This window comes from Panicum virgatum, chromosome 9K (assembly GCF_016808335.1).
Source record: "Panicum virgatum strain AP13 chromosome 9K, P.virgatum_v5, whole genome shotgun sequence".
Taxonomy (NCBI): Eukaryota; Viridiplantae; Streptophyta; class Magnoliopsida; order Poales; family Poaceae; genus Panicum; species Panicum virgatum.
Genome location: NC_053144.1, coordinates 59,350,408 through 59,373,778, shown reverse-complemented (window position 1 = coordinate 59,373,778; position 23,371 = coordinate 59,350,408). Strand labels below are relative to the sequence as shown.

The following is a 23,371-nucleotide window of genomic DNA, read 5'->3' as shown; positions in this document are numbered from 1 at the left end:
CCAGCTCAGCCACAAGCTAGCGTACGTACGCGCTGCGTGTCGACAACTCTGCTACTGCTGCTGCTGTACGCCGGCCGACTTGACTCTTCCGTGGACGTGCCAGGAATGCAAAGATCACACTCACCGGACTGACGCCCACGGCTTACGGGTCACGTGTCTCGACGCCCCGCCCTGCACTGCACTCGTGCCAGATACAGTTTTTACACTGGAGTGCCCGTTTGGGTCCTTTGGGATGCAAGCATCGTTCCCGGGCCCATCTTTTCTTTTCTTTTTTTTCCCTGTGGAATGGAATGACGATCGTATCCGTACGGTTACATTCCATTCCATTCCATCGACCTTCGGATTCATGGAAGGCGGTGATCCGCGAGCTTAAAATGGCAACGAGCTCAAGGGGTGTTCCTTTGATTTTTCGGTGACGGCGTGGCGTGCAAATTAGTAACCTACTAGGTCCTGCTCCTCCATGGATCCGGCAGCGCACCACAGAAAAGGGCGTGACAACCGGGCAGGCTTGACTCCGGGAGCCGAGCGAGCGCCGACGGCAGCGACGGCCGACGGCGACGGGTGGCGCTAACAGCTGCTTTTCCAGGGAGCACGGACAGCGCCGATCGTGGACCCGTCGACTGCCCCTGCACGGCATGCACATTCCTGGACGAGACGGTAAAATAGAGACCTTTCTTCTTCTTCTTCTTCTTTTTTTTTTTTTTGAGAAAGAGACCTTTCTTCTTCTTGAAATAGAAAAATAGAGGCTTCAAAATTGGGAAGGCCCGTCCGAAGAGCATTAGCCCCAACCACGACAAGCTACTGGGCCTTCAAAGCTTCTCTTTGTTGTTGGGCGGAATGGGCCAATCAGTTTCTCGGGCGAAGCGATCAAGCGGCGCAGCGGATCGCCGACGAACTTAGTAGTGTGGGCCGTTAAGAGAAATCGGCCCTGCAAGCCTTGGCCCACTGGCCCACATGGAGCAATCGGCTCATGTGCAGCCAGGGGAGTCGCGGCCGTTACAAAAGTGGAAACCACGCCTGCGCGGCGCGCCAGGTGGGCAGTGGCCCGTCACGGGCTGCGCTGCGCGCACGCCTGCGCCACTGCGCGGACCGTGGCGTCACGCTTGGGGGAGCGTCACTTGGGGTGCTGTCCTCCGGGGCACAGCCATCTGGCAACGGCGTGGGCGGCCGCCGGTGGCCCGTGTGTGCATGTGTGGCAGTTACAAAGTGAAAACCACTCCTAATTTTAAAAACATAAAATTAGAAACCACGCCTCCGTGGCGTGCTTGTTGGGCGGTGGCCCGGCACAGGCTGCGCTGACCGCGGCGTCACGCTGGGTAGGGGGGAGCGTCACTTGGGGCGCTGCTCGCCGGGCCACAGCCATCTGGCAACGGCACGGGCGGCCGCCGTTGGCCGCTCTGCATGCGTACATGCGTGGCAGTTACAAAGTGAAAACCATGCCTAATTCTAAAAAAAATAAAAATGGAAATCATGTCTGCGCGACGCGCCAGGTGCGCGGTGGCCCGGAGCACGGGCTGCGCCACGCGCGGCCTGCGCCGCTGCGCTGACCACCGCGAGGGAGAGCGTCACTTGGGGCGCTGCCCGCCGGGCCACAACCATCTGGCAACGACCTGGGCGGCCACCGCTGGCCGCTCTGCGTGTATGCATGCGTGGCAGTTACAAAGTGAAAACCACGCCTAATTCTAAAAAAACAAAAATGGAAATCACGCCTCCGCGGCGCGCCAGTTGGGCGGTGGCCCGACACGGGCTGCGCTGCGCGCACACCTGCGCCGCTGCGCTGACCGCGGCGTCACGCTGGGGAGGGGGGAGCGTCACTTGGGGCGCTGCTCGCCGGGCCACAGCCATCTGGCAACGGCATGGGCGGCCGCCGCTGGCCTATCTGAGTGCGTGCATGCGTGGCAATTACAAAGTGGAAACCATGCCTAATTCTAAAAAAAATAAAAAATGAAAATCATGTCTGCGCGGCGCGCCAGGTGCGCGGTGGCCCGGCGCACGGGCTGCGCCACGCGCGGCCTGCGCCGCTGCGCTGACCACCGCGGGGGAGAGCGTCACTTGAGGCACTGCCCGCCGGGCCACAACCATCTGGCAACTACCTGGGCGGCCACCGCTGGCCGCTCTGCGTGTATGCGTGTGTGGCATTTACAAAGTGGAAACCACACCTAATTCTAAAATAAAAAGTGGAAACCACGTCTGCACGGCGCGCCAAGTGGGCGGTGCCCCGGCACTGTCCGCCGCGTCACGCCGGAGTGGGAGGGGGGAGCGTCACTTGGGTGCTGCCCGCCGGCCCATCTGGCAACGGCGTGGGCGGCCGCCGCTGGCCGCTCTGCGTGCGTGCGCGCGCGGGCGGCGGCGCAGTCCCCCGCACCAAGTCTCCCTGGAGCGGGAACGGACACGGACTGCGCGAGACCCAACGACGCTGGCGGCATCACCTGCCGCCGCTGGCAGTTTCGTCGGCACGTCGTCCCCGGGGCTGCGCGCGCACGGACCCTAGCGCGTCACGGCGGCCTCGTTGGTCGTTTGACCTTGCGTCCCCGCGCGCGGCGCCGGACTCCCGCGTTGTCCTCTTCCGCGGCCCATCCGCCCGCGCCCCAGCCGTCCCGACCCTCCTGACCGCGCCGCGCAGGCCATAGCCGAAACAACCCACCCCTGGCAAACTTTTCTGGGTATTTTTCTAGTCATGTTTCGGACAACACGTGCTTTATCCAAGAGGGGCACCCCAAAGGTTTTTACTTAATACGTTTCTCTAAGTGTGCTCTAAGCTTTGGGATCACTCATCGCACGTTTCAGGCTGGCCGATGATGATGGGCCTATATTGTTTTGAATTAGGGGAGTAGTTCTAGATAGTCCTCCGTGTATGTAGCGGCAAGTTGGTTTGGTTGGTCATGCCACCGATGAAAATTCAAATCAGGGGCTATTAGCCGCACTAATTTGCTATGGGTACCAAGATATGGATCCACAAGAGGAACCCTTGGAGACATATTACCTACATCCAATTTTAATTGTAGCCTCCAGCTAACGATGGAGACTAACACGAAACACAATTCACCAAGACCATGAGGAGAGATACTTCACATCTCAAAGATATAGCGATAATGATACATTGGGTTACAAAGTTAAGAACACTAGAACATTGCGCGCTGTCTCATTAGTGACATCGCTGCAATAGCCAACGAGATTGTGTGCAAAATGATGTACATGGAAATATATATCTTTATTATATTCAACAAGTATGCTATATAATAATTGTGATATATGTTAAATTACAGGTGCTAGATGGCATGTCTCCTACCCACAGCCGAAGCTATGACTTGTCATTCCTACCCAGATTGTTGCATACTAAATTCTAGAATTAATTCAATATGCCTGCACCTATACGGCTTTAAACAAGCTTGTTACATATCACAATATCTCCAAGATACAAAAAATCTACATATCTTGATAAAATTAATCTACCTTTTGGATGTCTATATCTCCTAGATATAGAAAATCTAAGTATCTCAATATTAAACATACATGTCATATGAGTGTTGTTACATTAAATTGTATAATCGTATACCTATACATAACTGCGTCAGTAATCGTCATATCTTCAAGATATGGTAACATTGCATCTCTCAATAAATTTAAATTCTTTGGACATTGTTATACTAATGTGTGAGTTATAATACCATGAATATGGTTACTTAATAATAATAGAGAGCAAGCACCCCTTTGCGTTAGACATTTTAACAATATGCAATAATAGCTTATCATAATAACACACATACTTTGCTATTGTTAATACTAGACTCCAAGCGCGTGGTGCCTTGTTTAGACATGAGGATGGATGCTCTTAACACAAGAACGATTGCTCCACATATCAAGAATGACCTAGGAATAGACATTCTTGCAACCTACCAAATTATAGGCATGCTAATAATGTGTTGCTTATAATTACATTTGTGTAGTATATTAAAAATATATAGCATAATAATATGATGGCATGGTTCATGTTAACCATCTAGCTAGGGTAACTGCTTACCACCTTGTCTTTTACCTGTTTTACATCCTTTAATTTCGCGGATAAGGTCCTAAGAGTTAAATCGATATGTTTATGGGTGTGCGCCTCGACAGTAATGCATTGATCATTATCATATCTTTGATATATACTAACATATGTATAGAATGATAAATTTAAATACTTTAGATACCAATATACTAATTGTATGAATTGATCGTTGCCCACCACAGAATGCATTTACTTGATAGTATTATAGAGCAAGACACCCTCCTTCCTAGACACTCCACATACTAAGGACAATGTGGTAATATTGAGTTCATTATATTGCCATCTCATTGACATCGTAGCAATTAATTGTGAGGCTCTGCATTGGCTAATGCATTGCACATTGCTTATCAAAGTAAGTAGATTAGATGACATATCCCCTGTTAACTTATTAAGTATTAATCTTTTAGGGTAATCATCCACTGCTCAATTGTGACCTGTCTTCCAACCTACTTTGTCGCGTACTAAGTTAATAAGAGTCAGGTCAATATGCCTGCACCTAGATATGAGCGCATCAATCGTCATCGTGTCTTCAAGAATAATAACATTGTATATGCATATCTCTTATTAACTTGTTAAGTATTAACCTTCCACGATAACCGCCCACCGCTCAATTTGTGACATGTCTTCCAACCAACTTTGTCGCGTACTGAGTAAGATTCACATCGATGTGCCTGCACCTAGACATGAGTGCATTTATCGTCATCGTATCCCCAAGAATAGTAACATTGCATCTCTCGATAAATTTTAATGTATATATTACTTTGGACATTGCTATACTAATATTGTGAACTATTTGTTACTCACTGCGGAAATGTAGTAGTTACTTGATAATACTAGAGCGCTAAGAGCCCTCCTTCATGATAGCCATTTTAACAATATGCGATAACGGAAGATGATTAAAAGGCAACTAATTTGATCTTGTTAATATTGGAATGCAATATGGTGCCTTATTTGTCCACACAATCTGAGGCACTCCGCACATTAAGGATAATGTAGATGCAACTGACCGTGAGGTTCTATACGGGCTAAAGCATAAAACATATTATGTATCAATAATCTAGGGAAAACACTCAATCACCAACCTACTTTGTCGCATGCTACATTTCTAAGAGTTACATCGGTGTGCTTGCAGGCCTGCGTCAAGATATAAGTGCATAGCTCGTTATCATATCTTCAAGATATAACAAGATTTGTATCTATTGATACATTTATTGTTAAAGATTTCTCTAGATATCTCTATATTGATTGCGTGAATTGTATGTTACTTACAACGACCTTCCCTCTCTCCGGTCCCTTGCCCCTCCCCCTCGGAATGCCTATATAAAGTGGGGCGGACGCCTCTTCAAACCATTCCAGAGCTAGCATATCATTAGAAATACTTCCATAAGAATCGAAAAACTTCGAGAAACCGAAGCGTCTTCGATTGATTCTGAAGCCTTTGATAACCCAGAAACCTCTTCTTCCATGAGAGATGGAAACCCTTACTAGAGAAATCATGGTGTGATATCAAAATGATATGGATACTGTAGGGTACCCCAAGCAAGAGCGCTTCCGTTCACTCAAAAGTGGGCCTGCCCCTTGTTGCATCACTCGACTCCAACTATAGTCAACTCCCATAAAAAAAAACCACCCTCTCCCCTACCCTCCCTTTCCAGAAAGGTCAACTCATCCACCCCCTCCACTCCGCCGATCCCCAAAATCCAAAGCCCAAGAAAACAAAATGGGTAATGGCATCACCAAGAACCCATGCTTCTCCGGCGACCCCTACGCGGCCGCCGTCGCTTCGGACCCGCTCCCCGACGACAGCCAAGGCCACTCCTTCACCTACGTGCCATCGGGGGCCGTCTTCGACCAGCCCCCGACGGCAGCTGCGATGGCGTCGGAGCCGTCCTTCTTCTCTTTGTCCGGCGCCGCCATCAGCGCCAATCTGGCGACGTCCGCGTCGATGCCGTCGTTCCACCTGTTCAACGAGATGACGTGGCCGCCGTCGACCGCGTGCACCTTCGAGAGCTCGCGGTCCTTCGCTGCCGCGCCGCTCCAGCCAGCACCGCCTAGGCTGTCCATGTCCGGGCCGCTCCAGTTCATGTCCGGCCGTTTCTCCGAGACATCAGGCTCGACGTCCACCATCTCCGGCCCGCCATCGGGCCGCCCATTCATGTCAGGCCCGCTCGAACGCTCCCTGTCCATCTCGTCATCCGCGAGGCAAAAATCAAGCGTGTCAAAGCTCATCGCCGAGCGCCGCGACGCCCGCTCCCGCCGCCATGACGAGGGATCGCTGCTGCGGTTCTTGGCGAAGACCGCCTCCAAGCTCCGATTCGGGTCGCCGCGCTATAGCCGCCGGCCGCAGGAACCTGCTGCTGATCCGATGAAGGTCTCCTTCAGCGATAGGGACTACCGCTCGCCGCCGAACGGCAATGTGGAGTGGGCTCAGGGCATGGCCGGCGAGGACCGGTTCCATGTCGCGGTGTCCGAGGAGCACGGCTGGGTGTTCGTCGGGATATACGACGGCTTCAACGGCCCCGACGCAACCGATTATCTCTTCGCCAACCTCTACGTCGCTGTGCACGGCGAGCTCAAGGGCGTGCTCTGGGACGACATCCAGGTCGGCGACGGCGACGACGGCGGGTGCTGCGACCAAGAGCCCACTCCGGGCAATGCCGAGCGCCCCTGTTTCGCGCAAGCGAACGGCGAAGGCGTGGAGGCTAAGCGCAGGCGGACGGAAGGGCCCGTGCCAGGCAGCAACGCCACGGCAATGCACCGCAACGTCCTGCGGGCGCTGGCGCGGGCGCTGAAGAAGACGGAGGACGCCTTCTTCGCGGCGGCGGAGGAGCGCGCGGAGGAGAGCCCGGAGCTGGGGCTGATGGGGTCGTGCGTGCTGGTGATGCTGATGAAGGGCACGGACGTGTACGTGATGAACGTCGGGGACAGCCGGGCGGTGCTGGCGCGGCGGCCGGAGCCTGACCTCAAGGACGTCCTCGGCAAGGCGTCGCAGGACCTGCAGCAGTTCAAGGCCGAGATCATGCGCGAGCTGGAGGCGCACGACAGGGAAGGCCTGCAGGCCGTGCAGCTCACCCCCGAGCACAGCACGGCGGTCGAGGAGGTACGCCTGCGTTCTTCCCCTGCTCTGTTCTCTTATTCAGATGTGCAATTAATTTGTGACTGATTTGGAACAAGAATTCATCGTCGTTTGTTCTTGTCATCTCATTAAAAAAGGAAAAACAACTTTTGACAACTGGAAAAACTGCACTGAAAGGAGCAGGCTTGATAAGACAGTGACAAACCTGTGTGTCAATTGAATTCTTTCTGTGGGTTCACCAAGCCGGAATTTTGGGCGATGCAGGAGGTGAGGAGGATCAAGGGCCAGCATCTGGATGATCGGAACGCCATCGTCAATGGCCGTGTGAAGGGGAAGATCAACGTCACCAGAGCATTTGGAGTCGGCTACCTGAAGCAGGTAACTCCGGTTCTGCTTCGTTTTCTGTGCGCATGCCCAACCCCAAGTACATTTCTGTTGTCGGATAGTCCTCTGCAGTTGGTGGAAATTCCTTTGCGCGGCGTTTAAGATGTGCAGTTCTTATGAACATGCTCTGTGCGTCGTGCTATCACCGTCTAGGACTAGAACTGTGAGCAACCAATCATGTGGGTGTTCTCGGGTGATTCTGTTCCTAGGCCTCCCCAAATCATGGCAGAGTAGTGGCTGTCAACAGTAGCTCAGTGGAGTCGTAGCTTCTAATTCCACGCTTGTCGGCGAAAATTACCACAAAAACCAGAAAAATTCAGGCGCGCCGTACTGCAATGTCGTCTTAAACCATCATATTTCTCTCAAATGTCAATCTGCAAACCTGATGACGATTCTAGTTTTTTTTCTGAAAAAAAAACTGATGTTTCTGCGGCCATTTCTCTCTGGCAGCCCAAGTGGAACAGCAGGCTTCTGGAAGCCTTCAAGGTCAATTACGTTGGCACGGCCCCATACGTCAGCTGCACACCGGCGCTGTGCCACCACCGCATCAGCGCGCAGGACAAGTTCTTGGTGTTGTCATCCGATGGCCTCTACCAGTACTTCACCAACAAGGAGGTGGTGGACCAGGTGGAGGCCTTCACCGCCGCGCAGCCCGACGGCGACCCCGCGCAGCACCTCGTCGGCGAGCTCGTGATCCGCGCCGCGAGGAAGGCCGGTGAGCAACGCAGCCGTGCCCGCAGCACAGCACGATCAAATCCAAACCAGCCGGCTTCTTGAATCTCGATGACATCGTCCTCTTGGATTTCTTCTTCCCTTGCAGGCATGGCGTCGCACGAGCTGCTGCACATCCCGCACGGCGCGAGGAGGCACTACCATGACGACGTGTCCATCATCGTGATCTCCTTCGAGGGGAGGATCTGGAGGTCGTCCGTCTAGGATCTGGAGCTGAGAGAAGAAGAGATGGGTGGGGTCATGGTCGACCGTGCTGCCATGAATTACCCGTTCGGCTACCTTTTTCACCTTACTTATATTAGAACAATGTTCGCTCTTGCCGAAACTGTTGTACATAGTTAGGCAGGAGGAACTCTAGTAGCTAGGCTTAAGTAATCGCCAAAAGGAAAACAAAAAATGTACTAGTATATATAGTATGTAATTAGGGTTTTCGCATCATTGCGGTCTCTAAAGAAAAAGAAAAGGAAATAGTAGTATATATTAAATAAGAAATGCTGTGTCCATCACTCTGATGCTAGTAATAGTAGAAACACTGAATCGGCACGTTCCAGCACACCTGGAGCAACGCTGCCCTGCATTCAGATCGCTGACAGCAGGCCATACAAGCACATTGTTCGGCTTAGTTTTTTCATTTCTTCCGGAGAAAGGAAAATACAATGCGACTGAACATCGTTGTCTGATGCAGCCAACGTCACAGGCTAAAAACAGCGCCCATCAAAGGTTTCTTTGGTGCAAGAAACATAAGATCAGTGCGTGGCTTTTCCCAAATGATAGATTAAAATATCCCCAATGAATCATCGTTGTCCAATTCAACCGTGTCAAAATGCTATCACGATCATACTGTAGGGAGGTGAGGTTACAATGCATCACTGGAAAGATCACTTTTCAAAACCTTAAAATACCAACCCGTGTGTCTGGCGAATAAATCGAAGCAGACTAGTAGACCCTTACTGGAGAAGGTAACTTTTCCCCAAGTTTTGCTAGTGCGTCACCGCAACATTTTCCATTCCTTCTGGAACGTCAAAGCGAGTTGAGTTGTTTAAACTGGTATATTTTTTAGCCTGAAAATTGTCTTGGCTTTCCTGTACAAAATTAGTATACAATTTGATTCAAATATTTTTTTCAATGATCACGGTTTCATTGCGATGGATGATACGACTAGTATAACAGAAATTAAAGACCAAATCACACCTTACATTTTAAAATCGAAGAGGGTGCTTATTTTTTAAATTATACTCCAATAAAGAACAAACAAGAGCACAAGTAACAAGGTGGTGATGAAGGGACATCGATCTGGTGGACAGAGTCCCAACTATACATGCCTGGAAAACCATGTCAATGGGGCTGTATATATAAGAAATCAAAGAGAGATGAAAAGAACCTGCGTTGATTTATCCGGTTTTGAATTCTCGTTGGTCCAAGTTGAGAGCTCGATGCCTTCGGAGTAGGGCCTTAACTTCCGAGGTCTCCCCGCCGGAGGAGCATATTTTTATGCCTGCTTTGTAGGTCAACCCTCGCACACGCCTACTTGACAGCCTACGACGTAATCGCCCACATCATTTGGCTCAAGTGGGCGATAAAAATTGAAGGTAAGTGAAGCTGCCCCGGCGCTGCATCGAGACGTGACCCATGTCTGCATGTGTTGTGCTAACGGTATCATTGGCCTTCCAGCAATACTACGATCTTCTTTTTTTGTCCTTCCCTTTTGCAGTCAACGTCACTGGTTTATCTAAGTTCGTGGGACACTTTCCTTTACATGTGCAGTTTTTTTATTTAGAATTCTCATATGTTCCAAGTAAGGTTTTGTTTTTTTATAGAGGGCCTACGGAGTCTGCTTGGGGCACCAAGGTTTCACGGTGTACTCACTGGTGGCGCAATGCGCCTATGCGAGGTTCCTGCGTCCTGCCTGGGCTCACGGAATCTTGTTGCAGACTGCGCAAAACTTACCCAAAACCTTGATACTTAGGTGCTACAAAGTTAAACGTGCCAAAATTCCCTTTTCATGTGAGTGGGCATATGTAGTGGTAAAGGGTCTTAAAATTTCACCTATATAATATAAGGGCTGGCTCTAATCTTATACAATTTTGAGTTAAAAGAATTAAATATCATCTTGGATTGTGAAGATGTCACTAGGGCCATGACCCCTTACCGCTTGTATCGCTAACGCCTTTATAGCTACTTACTTAATACGATTGAAATGTTGATACTTATGAATCTTGAAATGTTGATTTAATTCTGGTGCAAACAAATTCCAAATTTGACTCACTAGCCTTTCAACCCATGCTTCCGCACGGACTAATTAAAATTAATATAAAAATAAGACTTATAGCTAATAACTATAATTATCTATCTCACACCCTCTTTCATTTCCTAAATATTCTAGCACATGCTCTAAAATTCATATTTATCATTATCTAGTTGCAATAGTTTCCATTTTGCATCACATCTCAATGTATGTTCGATATATATTTAATTAAACTATTTGTTTGTGAATTGGTATTCTTATCTTTTCCATCATACATGAATATATGGTTAGACATATCATGTGTAGTATTTTGTATAAATAATACTATAAATAATATATTAATAATGATAAAAATAGTAATTTAGAATTTTGTATTAAAGAATTTTAATATTTTATTACATATATATATATTTAGATTTAGATTTATGGGTTAATTTAACATTTAAGAATGACATAATTAGATAATTTATATGCAAATTTAGGGTTATTTGCATTATTTTTTTATAATAGCATAGGTGGTTAATTTATATACATGTTAAGAGATTACTTTAGTCAATTTTTATAATAACAGAGGTGGTAATTTGTTAGAAAATATAGCAGATCCAATGTCTATTATAAATATAGTTGTCGTTAATTGCTAGATGTTTCTAATTTTTGTGAGCATTTCTAAAATTTCTCTATTTTTGTAGAGAGTACATCTAAGATCTAAGGTGACTTCACATGGAGACTTAAAAGAAGCCTCTAATTAGTAATAGTAGCAAGTAGTTTAGAAGATAATTCCATTTCAAGGTTTGTCAACGAGACAAATCATTTTTTTGGAATACGAAACAAAACAAATAATGCATTGAATAGCGCAAGTGCAGGCGGGCCAGAATGGCCCATGGATTTGCTCGTTTGAGAGCAAGGCTAATGATTTAGTACATTGCTGGCTGTAAGAATCTTTGCAGCTCATTTCTCAGTCCACTTATATAGTGGTTTACCTCTCCACCATTAATATATAGCCCACATGTCTATCTAACAAAAAAATTTTGTTCTTATGTTAAAACTGGTTGTATGCTTACAGCCCATTTCTTTTTTCTCTCCTCTCCTCTTTTTTCCAACTCAACATTCTTTCTTTTTATAGCCTACCATAATACTTGCTATGAAGAACCCCAAGAATTGCATTGATGATGGTGGTGGTGTGCGCTGGCCGGTCAACTTTTATTTTTTTTGGCAAGATCGAAATTTTGTTGCCTCAAGAATTCACACAAAAATAGTTCTGTAAACTGCTGGGAGGCAATTCCTTGGGCTCGCAGGCGGCTGTCAACGAGTGGGGCAATTGTTATAAAAACGAGTGGGCCAAGAAAGAAGTAGGCCTGGACGTACTCCTGGGCCTCCATCCGGACGTAAGTGGGCTGAGATTGCAGCACTCAATTGAGCCCATCCAGGCGGAAACACCCCCCCCCCCCCCCCCCCCCCCGACGCCGCCGCCTGGTGCCCGCATGGTCCACCACGGCGGGCGCGGCGTGTCCCAGTCCCAGGCCCGTCTACTACTGCCGGCACTGCACTGCACAGCGGGGACGTCTATATGTAGCGCGAGCGAATTTGCGCTGATGCATCGGGCAGCCTGCAGGCGGACCTCACGGGCCGAAACTCGAGGCCCATTATTGATTCACCAAGTCTCTCACTAGTAAAATGATCTGATCGTATATTCATCTTCAATAGGCCAACGAGCGCATGAGGCATGATCAACAATCTGAACATAGGGACGAACGGAAATTTAAATTCATTTGAAAAATATTAATATTATATTTTACATAAAATATAGCCCGGATCCATTTCAGATCATTTGAAAGATTTATAAATGTTCCAAAATATTCAAAAAAAATTATATAACAATTTCAGAATGTTTCGATCACTATCCAAAAAATGTTGTAGTCTTAAAAAAGTTCTGAACCTATTTCAAAATGTTTAAAATATTTCTAAATGTTCCAAAATATTCAAAAGAGTTGTTTAGCATTCCAGATTGTTTTAAACATATATAAATAGGCTCATAACATTTATAAATGTTTCAAACATTTTAGAATGTTTCAAACTGTTCAAAAAAGTTGTAAATCCATTTCAAAATGTTTGAAACATTCAGTCGAAAAAAATGTTTGAAAATTCATAAACATCAGTATATTTAAATACTTCTTTAGTTGGAATAATTTGTTGGTGAAGCGGAAACTACTATAACTCTAAGAGGAACAAATGTTACAAATTCAAGCTATTGTTTCGAAACAAATGAAAATGTTCAGCAAAAGATATTCTAAAAAGCAAATAGAAAACACTTTGTTCTGAAATATTCTAACTAGTTCAGTAGATTGTCCTGTTTTCAGAATGTTCTGGAACTTTCAGTTTATTCCGAAACATTTAGCGTTCTGGGAACATTTCAAAAATGTTCTGGGCAATTTTCAAGATTGTTCTGAAATGTTCAAATTTGTTTTCGGGACGTTACAAAAGTGTTCCAAAATATTAAGACATTTTCAAAAGTGTTCCAAAACATTCTGACTTGTTTAGTAGATTGTTCTATTTTTGGAATGTTCTGATACTTTTAGTTTATTCCGAAACATTCAGATTTGTTCTGGGAACATTTCAAAAATGTTGCGGAACATTATGACGTTATTAAAATGTTCCGAAACTTTCAGTTTACTCCGAAACATTCAAATTTGTTCTGGGGACAATTCAAGATTGTACTAGAAAATGTTCTGGAAAATTTTCAAGATTGTTCAAAAAATGTTCAGATTTGTTTCTGGGACATTTCAAAAGTGTTTCGAAATATTTAGACGTTTTCAAAAGTGTTCCGAAACATTTTGACTTGCTTAGTAGATTGTCCTATTTTCATAATGTTCCGAAACTTTCAGTTTATTACGAAACATTAAGATTGGTTCTGGGAACATTCAGATTTGTTTTTAAAACATTTCAAAAAATGTTTTAAAATATTAAAACATTTTCAAAAGTGTTCTGAAACATTCTGACTAGTTTAGTAGATTGTCCTATTATCAGAATGTTCCGAAACTTTCAGTTTATGCCGAAAACATTCAGATTTGTTCTGGGAACATTTCAAAATTGTTCTGGACAAATTTCAAGATTGTTCCCAAATGTTCCCATTTTTAAGTCATTTTTTAGTTATTTGGAACAATTTGATGATGAAACTAGAACAATTTCATTATCCTTAAAAACATAAATTATTTTAAATCAAATGGAAAAAAGTTCCACATAAAAAATTAATCCGAATGTATTCTATCAACAATAGATCTTGTTCTGAGAACAAAATAAAATGTTCCGAGAACAAGATAAAATGTTTTGGACAAATAAATTGTTCTGGAATGAATAAACATATTTTAGAAAAATATCATTGAAGTATAGCAGAATAAATTTGACAGCAACTTTGGACAAAGTTGGTTGCTAGCGCAGGAAACCAAAGAAGAAAAAAGAAATCGGCCAATGAAAAAATAGCTGAAGGTACATGGGCGTGATCCGTGGCTCTCCCGCCAGTCCCCTTGTGCGACAGCTCGGCCCCTGATAGCATATGCGATGAATAGAATTGCCCCTGCACAGCAAGCCTCCAAGACCTCCTGGAGCCCGCAACGACCAGACTTGCCTGCCCATGGCCTCCTCCTGTAGTCCTGTTCCTTGACATTACCTCATAGCAATAGGTCACGCACTGCACTTGCACATGCACACGCTTGCTACTGCTAGTTGAGTACATATACAGGGCCAAGAATCGGCGCGCGCTCGTGAGTCGTGGCCCCAGGTGGGGCGGGCACTGTTCATGCGGTCCCACATGGGGCCGGGGGGCGCTGTTCAGCGGGTCCCACTATTCACGTGGAGCCTATGTACTATTCAGGCGGGACCCACGTGGGCCCATAATTCTATTAAGGTAGTCTCTTTATCTTAAATAAATATTTTTCTTTCATTATTTGACAATACAAAATATATTTAACTACTTTCTATATAAAAAAATAACTAAACTTTGTATACTACATTTACATGTGGTACTTGTACTACTTGTTGGGTTTTGATTTCCATCCGAAAACCCACAAAATATAATTAAATTGTTCATTCATTTCTAATCTTACTTTTTTTCCTACTAAATTAATTAAACTATACCTACTGACAAAAAAAACATAAGGAAAAATTATCTGTACCTCTATACTACAATGCTTGAGATTGGCGCGCTCTCAGACACAAAACTACTATGCCGCTCTACTGTAATTTTTAGATCTAACTCAATACATCAATACGATGTTGCTTCGAACATAGTAACGGATAATATCTTTCTATTAATATTTTAGTTCCATGTTTTTTTTATAGGCGCGCGTAGCGCGCCAACCTGACTAGTTGAGTACATATACTAAAGCTCCAAGAATCGGAGCATTTCCGTGAGTCGTGGCCCCACGTGGGACCCACACACTATTTATGCGGGTCCCACATACTATTCAGGTGGGACCCACGCGCTATTCAGGCGGGACCCACGTGGGGCCATGGTTCTATTAAGCGAGGCATTTCCGTGAGTCGTGGCCCCACGTGGGACCCACGCACTGTTTATGCGGGTCCCACATACTATTCAGGTGGGACCCACGTGGGACCCATGCGCTATTCAGGCGGGACCCACGTGGGACCCACGTGCTATTCAGACGAAGCTATTCAGACGAAACCCACATGGGCCCACGGTTCTATTAAGTGAGCCTTTTTATCTTAAAAAATTATTTTCTTTCCATTATTTGACAATACAAAATATATTTAACTACTTCCTACATATAAAAATAATAACTAAACTTTGTATACTACATTCACACGTGGTAGTTCTACTACTTTTTGGCTTTGGGTTTCCTTTCGTAAACTCACAAAATATACTTGAACTGTTCATTCATTTCTAATCTTTTTTTCCTACTAAAGTAATCAAATTATACCTACTGACACAAAAAACGAATTCCTAAGAAAAAATTGTCTGTACCTCTATACTAAAATGCTTGAGATCGGCGCGCTCTCAGACTCTAAACTACTATGCCGTTTTACTATAATTTTTAGATTTAACTCAATGCATCGATACGATGATGTTTCGAATATAGTAGCGAATAATATTTTTCAATTAATATTTTAGGTCAATGTTTTTTGTATAGGCGCGCGTAGCGCGCCAACGTGACTAGTATACTATACTAAAGCTCCAAGAATCGGAGCGTTTCCGTGAATCGTGGCCCCACGTACTGTTTATGCGGGTCCCACATACTATTCAGGTGAGACCCACGCGCTATTCAGGCGGGACCCACGCGCTATTCAGGCGGGACCCACGTGGGACCCACGTGCTATTTAGACGGGACCCACATGGGGCCATGGTTCTATTAGGTGTGCCTTTTTATCTTAAAAAAATTGTTTTCTTCCATTATTTGACAATACAAAATATATTTAACTACTTCCTACATATAAAAATAATAACTAAACTTTGTATACTGCATTCACACATGGTAGTTCTACTACTTTTTGGCTTTGGGTTTCCCTCCGTAAACTCACAAAATATACTTGAACTGTTCATTCATTTCTAATCTTTTTTTTCCTACTAAAGTAATCAAACTATACCCACTGACACAAAAAAAAACGAATTCCTAAGAAAAAATTGTCTGTACCTCTGTACTAAAATGTTTGAGATTGACGCGCTCTCAGATTCGAAACTACTATGCTGTTTTACTGTAATTTTTAGATTTAACTCAATACATCGATACGATGTTGTTTCAAATAAAGAAGCGAATAATATTTTTCCATTAATATTTTAGGTCAATGTTTTTTTATAGGCGCGGCTACGCGCCAACCTGACTAGTATAGTACAAAAGTCCTTGGCCGCTAGCGTAGAGCGGTGTAGTGCTTGGCATGCATAAAGTCAGTAAGTTAGGTCCTATTTAGTTCCCACCACGTAAACACAAAAATACAAAAACACAAAATTTTATGAAGGAATCTTGCTAATTTGAAGTACTAAATGAAGTCTATTTACAAAACTTTTTGCATGGTTGGGCTGTAAATCACGAGACGAATCTAATGAGCCTACACAATCAATGATTTGCAACAGTGATGCTACAGTAACCGTCCACTAATTATTGTTTAATCATGGATTAATTAGCATCATTAGATTTGTCTCGCGATTTACAACCCATCTGTGCAAAAAGTTTTGTAAATAGATTTCATTTAGTACTTCAAATTGGCAAGATTCATTCAAAATTTTTTGTTGCGTTTATATAAAGAACTAAACAGGGACTTACTCACTCGACACACAAAAAACTCGATCGGGGGTACTCTTTTTATGCTCAAGAAAATTTCTGAACTCCTGCCGCATTCGTACACAGTGGATGAGAGGATTTTTTTTATACCCAACTAAGGCTTTCACCAGCCGGGCTAAACCCGCTTTCAGTCACTCGACGCGAGAGAAAGGAAAGATGGCAATATGCAGAGGCCGGCCCCGGTGGTTCTGGTCCCACCATCTGAATTCACTCCGCCATTTTACGACGTCACACGTCTCTTCCAGTTCCAGGTATCCTCCTGACCTGACCTCCTCTGACCATCACGTTACCAGCAGTGAGAGTGTCGTGGTACACGGCCCTTTGCCCCCCTGCCTCCTGCAGGCTGCATGTCCCCTGGAATAGTCGTTCTTCCTACCAGGATTTTCCAACCCAAGTGACGCGCGAATCCTGTCATCTGCCCCTCAATTACCCATGATTTTGCTGCTAATCCTCGTTCCTTGGAGTGGTTGCAAGTAACAACTGCGCAGCAGGGAGAGGAGAGCCATCCCGTGGCAGCAGGTACGGGCGCTGCGAATCATTGTGATGGCTTCGTCTTATCACGTTTAGTTGAACAACTTGGACAAGCTTTTCCAAGATGTTTAGCTTATCCTGTGTCTCCCTTTCATGGAACTTGTACTAGTAGTATGTGCCATGCTGATGGGGGAGAAAATAGAACCGGTGATCTTATGGATAGCAATTCTTGGTGCGTAGCGCCGCGTCTCTGCATGTCGAATGTGTATCAACCCGCTTGTCCGCTGCATATGTTGGTGTCGATCGTATCGTACACCACGGCGGATGGAGAGCTCTCGGCATGGGTTAGGTTTGATCAAGGATCGGGGCAGGAAGGAATCTGTCTGCGGCGTCTTTACGCCCTCGCCATTGCCAGGCAGGCAGGCCAGACCGCCAGACGCTGCTGCAGTGCGCAGTGCCTTTCTCTTTTTTTTTTTACTTCAGTGCTGCAGTTCCGCGAAAAGTTCCCAAAATTTTTTACTGACGCACATCACATCAAATCTTACGATATATGCATGAAGTATTAAATATAGTTTAAAAATATAACTAATTGCACAGTTTGATTGTAAACGACGAGACGAATCTTTTGAGACTAATTACTCTATAGTTGGATAATAGTTGCCAAATAAAACCAGCAATTTTTTCCTTCTTTCTACGTACGTACACCAAGACGCTGACATCTTCACATTTCCGGGAAGTGCTACCCTTCCTGACCAAGTGATGTCATGTCGTCTCTCTCGTTTTCTGGGAAAGGCCGTCTCGTTCGCTCTCAGTACCCCTACTAGTAGTAACTTCCACAGGTCTACCCACTGTGTTTCTTCCTTCCTTCCGGATGCTCTTGTTGAGCTGCGACACAGGTTTGCACAGCTCTCTGCACATGATACAGTCATACTCTCAGGTCTCAGCCTCGTCTCGCCTCTCAGGTGCTTTACTTCTACAGTTCTCGAGGGAGCCAAACCTAGGAGTACTTCCTAAGTAAAATTAATTTTCCCTGCCCTAAAAAAAAGTAAAATTATTTTTGCCTAAACATACTTTCAAGGGCTGGTCCTGGAACTGCAGAGTTGGTCCAACAAGTCAACAGGCGGTCAGCAGCCGGTACAATAAAGTGTGTATTTACAGCAGCTGACTGGGGCCAGACAAGCCATGACGTCAACCCGTGGCAGCAGATGCCCCCTCCCCCATCTCATCTCATTCACCAGTAGTTGGTCCAATCCAATCTCCACCCCTCCCAAAATCATTTATCTAGATTACTACAAAAAAACATGTACTACTAGTTGGTCCGATCCAAGAGGAAACTTGGGGCGATCCCTGTCCCCAGTTCGGCAGTTCCCCATCCGCCATTGTTCAGGGGATCCAAAGCCCAATCGCCACCACTCAAGCAGGCACACTCTCCAGATCCAGAGCCAAGATCTTGACGAGATTAGGACAAATTCTGAGGGCAGCAACTGCCCGGCCCTGACCGGCGCAGCCCCATTCGGGCAATCATATGAATCGGTCACATGGATTTGTACCCGGGTTCCCATTATCAGACCGGGCCAGATCTCTGCGAATCGGACGTGTACAGCAGCGTTTCAAGAACTCACAAGTCACAAACGGAGGAGGAGGAGGCAAGGCCGCATGGGGGCTGCCAGTGCCAGGCAAGGACGGACGGACTGGCTGCTTATTCCGGTGATCAGATCTACAGCACTGGATCGCTTGAGAAATGAATCTACACAGGTGAATAACTCATTTGCCAAAAATAATCTACAAAAACAGCGGCTTGCTCGTTCCATGATCGATGGCGGCGGCGATGATGATCGTATATGCACTGGTTTCTTCTGAATGGATGGACGCCGGGGGAGGCAGCAAAGAATGCTTTGCTACGGCTTGTCGTCGACCTGCTCGCTGCTGTCCGTTCGCCGGCGGCCCATCTTGCCGATGGACGAGGCGATGCTGCCCATGAGGCTGCTGGTGCTGCCCGCGTCGCCGCTGAGGTTCGTCGACCGGCGCGACCGCCGGTGCCTGGGCGACTCCAGCCTGCTCCCCTCCTCCTCCTCCTCGTCGTCGCCGGCCCGCGCCCGCGTCGCCACCACCAGCCGCGCGATCCCGCCGCGGCAGAAGGGGCAGGTCGGCAGCGGCTGGGACTGCGTCGCCGGGTTGGGCTTGGCGTGGCAGCACAGCGCCAGCGTGCACGCCGCGCACATCTGGTGCCCGCACTCCCGGACCTCGATGCTGCACGCCTGCTCGAAGCAGATGCTGCACACCTCCGCGTCGCTAGCCTGCACACACACACAAGGCCACGCCGCAGCTTTGGCTATCAGCCATTCAGCCTGAACAACAAGATCCGCGCCGTGGGGAACCGCAGGCCAGATCGTGCACGTGTCGTCGTACATTGATCTCGATACGGGTGTTTTGAATAATGCCGAGCTCCTATGGATTGGCGCGGTTGCTGCTCGGATGAGCAAACGGGCCAATCGATCGACAGCAAGTGGACGCGCCCATCGCTGCCCGCTGGTTGACAGACATGTGCCGCGCTTGGCATTACCGATAAGCACGGTGTTAAAATAGTGCCCGAAAGCCAGTAGCAGTAGCCATCACGCTGACACCCGCTGGTTAAGCGTCCCTAGTATACTCATCTTCAACACTCCTCAAGACGTCACTTGTCCCTCTCGGATCAAGACGGGGTGCTTGTTTATAGTGCTAGTGCGTTTTTTGGAGCAAGTGACTCCGCGTTGAAACTCCAAACCGTGCATGTGCAGGTGACACTTGGGGGTTTGACTAAGTTCGGTAGTTCGTGATCATTCCGGGATAGGATGCCATGAGGAACAGCACCAAAAGGAGATATTTGTATGCAACTTGCAATGGAATTTTACCTCAGCTATGGCGGCGTCGTGAGCACCGTCGTCGGAATGCGGCGGCGACGGCAATGCATTCTTGGTCCCCTTGAGGATCCTCCGCTCCCTCTCCCTGTTGGCCTCCATCAGAGCCGCCTCGAGCAGGGACTTGGCGTCGGGCTCGAGCTCGCTGATGAACTTGAGCGCGGACGGCCACACCAGGGGCTCCCCGGACGACGGGTTCAGCAGCGCCGCGCACGCGACGTGCCCTCGCTTCACGGCGACCTCGTACGGGATTCTCCTGCAGAGGCAGCAAAATCAACCCACCAATCGCTTCAGATTACTACTACTGAACTCTGAAGGCAACACTGCGTCGGCATTTCAGACGGCATGAACCACCAATCGCTCGCAGCTCGCTCACCCGACGGAGTCTCGCTGGAGGCGGTCGGCGCCCCAGGAGAGGAGCTGCCGGACGCAGTCCAGGTTGCCGCCGCGCGCGGCCAAATGCAGCGGCGTGCTCCCGGGGAATCTGCAGAAGCGCGCGCTCAGGTCAAATACATGACAAAGTTTCCTCAAAAGGCGCGAATTTTTCTTCTTTTTTGCACATAAAAATGCGCCGTTTGACATGAAAGGAGGAGGAGGAATCCGGAATCCCGACCCGAAGGCGCCGCTGGAGGCCGACACGATGGCGCCGTTCTCGAGCAGGACGTGGACGCAGCGCCGCCAGCCCTGCCTCGCCGCGAGGTGCAGCGGCGTCGCCCCGGCGTCGTCCCGCACGTTCACGAAGCGCGCGAACCCCCTGCATCTCCACGGCTGAGAACAGATTAGCGAGGAGCACCAAAGGAAGAGCGGCGGCGAGACGGCGGTGTCTGCGGGGCGACGAAGAAGGCCAACCAGGATTCCGACACCGGCGCGGACTTGGCCGCCGAGAGGATGGCCCGGAGGCAGTCCGCGTGGCCGTAGTACGCCGCGTAGTGCAGGCACGTCCGCCCGTGCGACGAATCGAACATCACGATCTGCACGCCCAAAAGGGAAGAGAATGAACACCGTTCGGTAGTCCGACTCCATGGCCGGCAACTGCAAGCTGCAACCGCCAGTACGGTACGCTGTTCGTGAGGCTCACATTGGCGCCGGCGTCGAGCAGCCGCCGAACGCAGTCCGTCTTCCCGTGCATCGCCGCGAGCATCAGCGCCGTCTGCGCCAAATTGAAGGCCCGAGGTGTCAGGATGGAACAGCAGAGAAGAGAGGGAAGTACATGTGAGGCGACGGCGTGCGATGCGAACCTGCTTGTGGCGGTTAACGACATCCGGGTGCACGCAAAGATCCAATGCCAGCGAGACCACCTGAAGAAAGAAAGGAATCGCCATGGCCGCAGTTAGTCGCTCGCGGCGGCAAGAAACCGGGAGAGCGGCGAGAGCGAGTCAAATCAAGAGGTGAGCAAGCAAAGGTGGCGCTGGTGGCTCGCCGCCCGCGCAGCTCGTACCTGGCGGTGGCCGTGGGCGGCGGCGATGTGGAGCGCGGAGAGGCGGTCGAAGAGCGTGGTGCGGCTGAGCAGGGTGGGGCGGGAGCGGAGGGCGGCGGCGAGGCGGGCGAGGTCGCCGGACTGCGCGGCGCCGAAGAAGTCCACCTCCTCGCTGGGGCGGCCGCAGCTGGCGCCGTGCCCCATCGCCGCCGGCCGCGGCCGAGCCTCCGGCGAGCGGGAGGTGAGGGGCGGGCGGGACTGGCTGACGGAACTGTCCTGGGAGAGCGCGGGGGCGTGGAGAGTTCCTTAAAATACTGCGCGCACTTTCCTGTGGTTTTTAAAGGATTTGCCCCTCCCTCCCTGATTGAAAAAGGTTTCTTCTTCCGTAGGCCTAGCAAAAATAAGATAAAATAAAGTAAAATAATCCTCTACCAGATAAACTTCTTTTTTCTTTCTCAAGCAAAAGATTTTTTCACGGAAAACATTTTTACGAAATACTCTAGCTTGTCCCTGTATGGACGCGAAAAATATCATCGTTTGGCATGTATACTAGTATAAACAATTGTATACGGTCTTACCTGCCTGGTGAGAAACTGCACAGGAGTTGGAGCTGTTGCTTTCTGGTACCAACTCGTAATTGATCGTTCGTGGCCGAATCGGTACGGTACTCGAGTAAGGATGGTGCCGTGTGCGCATGTATTTACACATTGGATACGCTCATAGTTAACCCTCCCGTTCTTGCTCCGCAATCCAAGCAGCAGATACGCTTGCTTGCTTGGGCGTCCGATGCCTACACGGACTGGCCCCACGTGTTGTTTCCGAATCCCGATCCATGGCGTCTCCGATCCCTCCCCCGGCTGCCTCCGGCGGCGGCCGTGACCCGTCGGCGGCGGCGAGGCCCTCGCCACGAGACGGAGGGGCATCGCCGGACCGAACAGAACGACCGCCCGCGCGCGCCGGATCTGAGCGCCGCGCATCGTTCCTCCGGCGGCGCGCCGGTGCGCGGGCGCTTTCAGTCAGATGCGCCGTGGCGTCGCACATATGCCAACGTCCCAACCGGCGAGACAGCGATCCTCCACCGAGCGCTCGTTTTTTCCTTTCCTTTCCTTTTCGCCGCCTCCGCACGCCATGGCTCGCCGGCGCACGAGCTTTCAGATCGATCGATCGATCGCCGTCGTCGCGTCCGGCCTTTTTCGCATCGAGTGGTGAGCGCGGCGCGGGTCCGTCCGGCTCGATCCGTCATCGGCGGCGGTGATGAGCTGCTCCGTGCGGCGCAGCCGCGCAGTACCGGCACGGCCGGGATGGGCCGGGGCTTTGATGGAGCGCGAAAAGATTTTTTTTTTGTAGCCGAATTGTCACGTACCGACGGGGTACGCGTGGTGGCGGTGGTCCTCCTCGCCGCGAGAGAGCTGCGTGTACTGTGCCGTACATCGCGCGTGCCGGGATAAGCTCAAGCACGGTTCGTTCCTCGTGTCGTTTGGGCCCGGCGCGCCGCACGGTGGCGGCACTGTTGCGATCAAGATGGAGAGCGTTCTCTGGGTGGTGTGTGATTGGGGTCTCGTGCTACTGGTTTTGGTCCGACAGGTGGGCGTGCTGCGTGGGACGATCTGTTAGCTGTTGGCAAGTAGAGCGGCTTCTTATTATTGTTGCATTTGCAGACGTGTTGTGCTTGTACAGTCCTCGGATAGCAATGGAACAGCTGAGCAGCTGAAGAGTGCCCAAGCTCTTTTCATTTTACTGAAATACTTGTAGAAGGGATCCAAAAAGACGAGAGTGCAGAAACTCCACTCCAGTATCCAGCAGTCCATGTC

The 23,371-nt window shown here is 48.5% G+C and overlaps 2 protein-coding genes across 3 annotated transcripts; one reads left to right on the top strand and one right to left on the bottom strand.

The window, feature by feature from the left end:
- The first annotated feature begins 5,718 nt into the window (after positions 1 to 5,718).
- Positions 5,719 to 8,709, top strand: LOC120648842 (probable protein phosphatase 2C 31). The gene is made up of 4 exons (XM_039925491.1): positions 5,719 to 7,148; positions 7,389 to 7,502; positions 7,959 to 8,223; positions 8,329 to 8,709. The coding sequence occupies exons 1-4, from the start codon at positions 5,769 to 5,771 to the stop codon at positions 8,442 to 8,444; spliced, it is 1,875 nt and encodes a 624-aa protein (XP_039781425.1). The 5' UTR covers positions 5,719 to 5,768; the 3' UTR covers positions 8,445 to 8,709.
- Positions 8,710 to 18,785: 10,076 nt separating this feature from the next.
- LOC120652837 (E3 ubiquitin-protein ligase XB3-like) lies at positions 18,786 to 21,856 on the bottom strand. Of its 2 annotated transcripts, XM_039930771.1 has the most exons (8): positions 21,582 to 21,832; positions 21,382 to 21,441; positions 21,222 to 21,293; positions 20,993 to 21,114; positions 20,757 to 20,897; positions 20,520 to 20,627; positions 20,138 to 20,399; positions 18,786 to 19,543 (listed from the first exon to the last, which is right to left on the bottom strand). In XM_039930771.1, the coding sequence occupies exons 1-8, from the start codon at positions 21,762 to 21,764 to the stop codon at positions 19,145 to 19,147; spliced, it is 1,347 nt and encodes a 448-aa protein (XP_039786705.1). In that variant the 5' UTR covers positions 21,765 to 21,832; the 3' UTR covers positions 18,786 to 19,144. The 2 variants fall into 2 exon arrangements, with proteins under 2 accessions (XP_039786705.1, XP_039786704.1); XM_039930770.1 differs by having other exon boundaries at positions 20,520 to 20,897; positions 21,582 to 21,856.
- Positions 21,857 to 23,371: the final 1,515 nt, after the last annotated feature.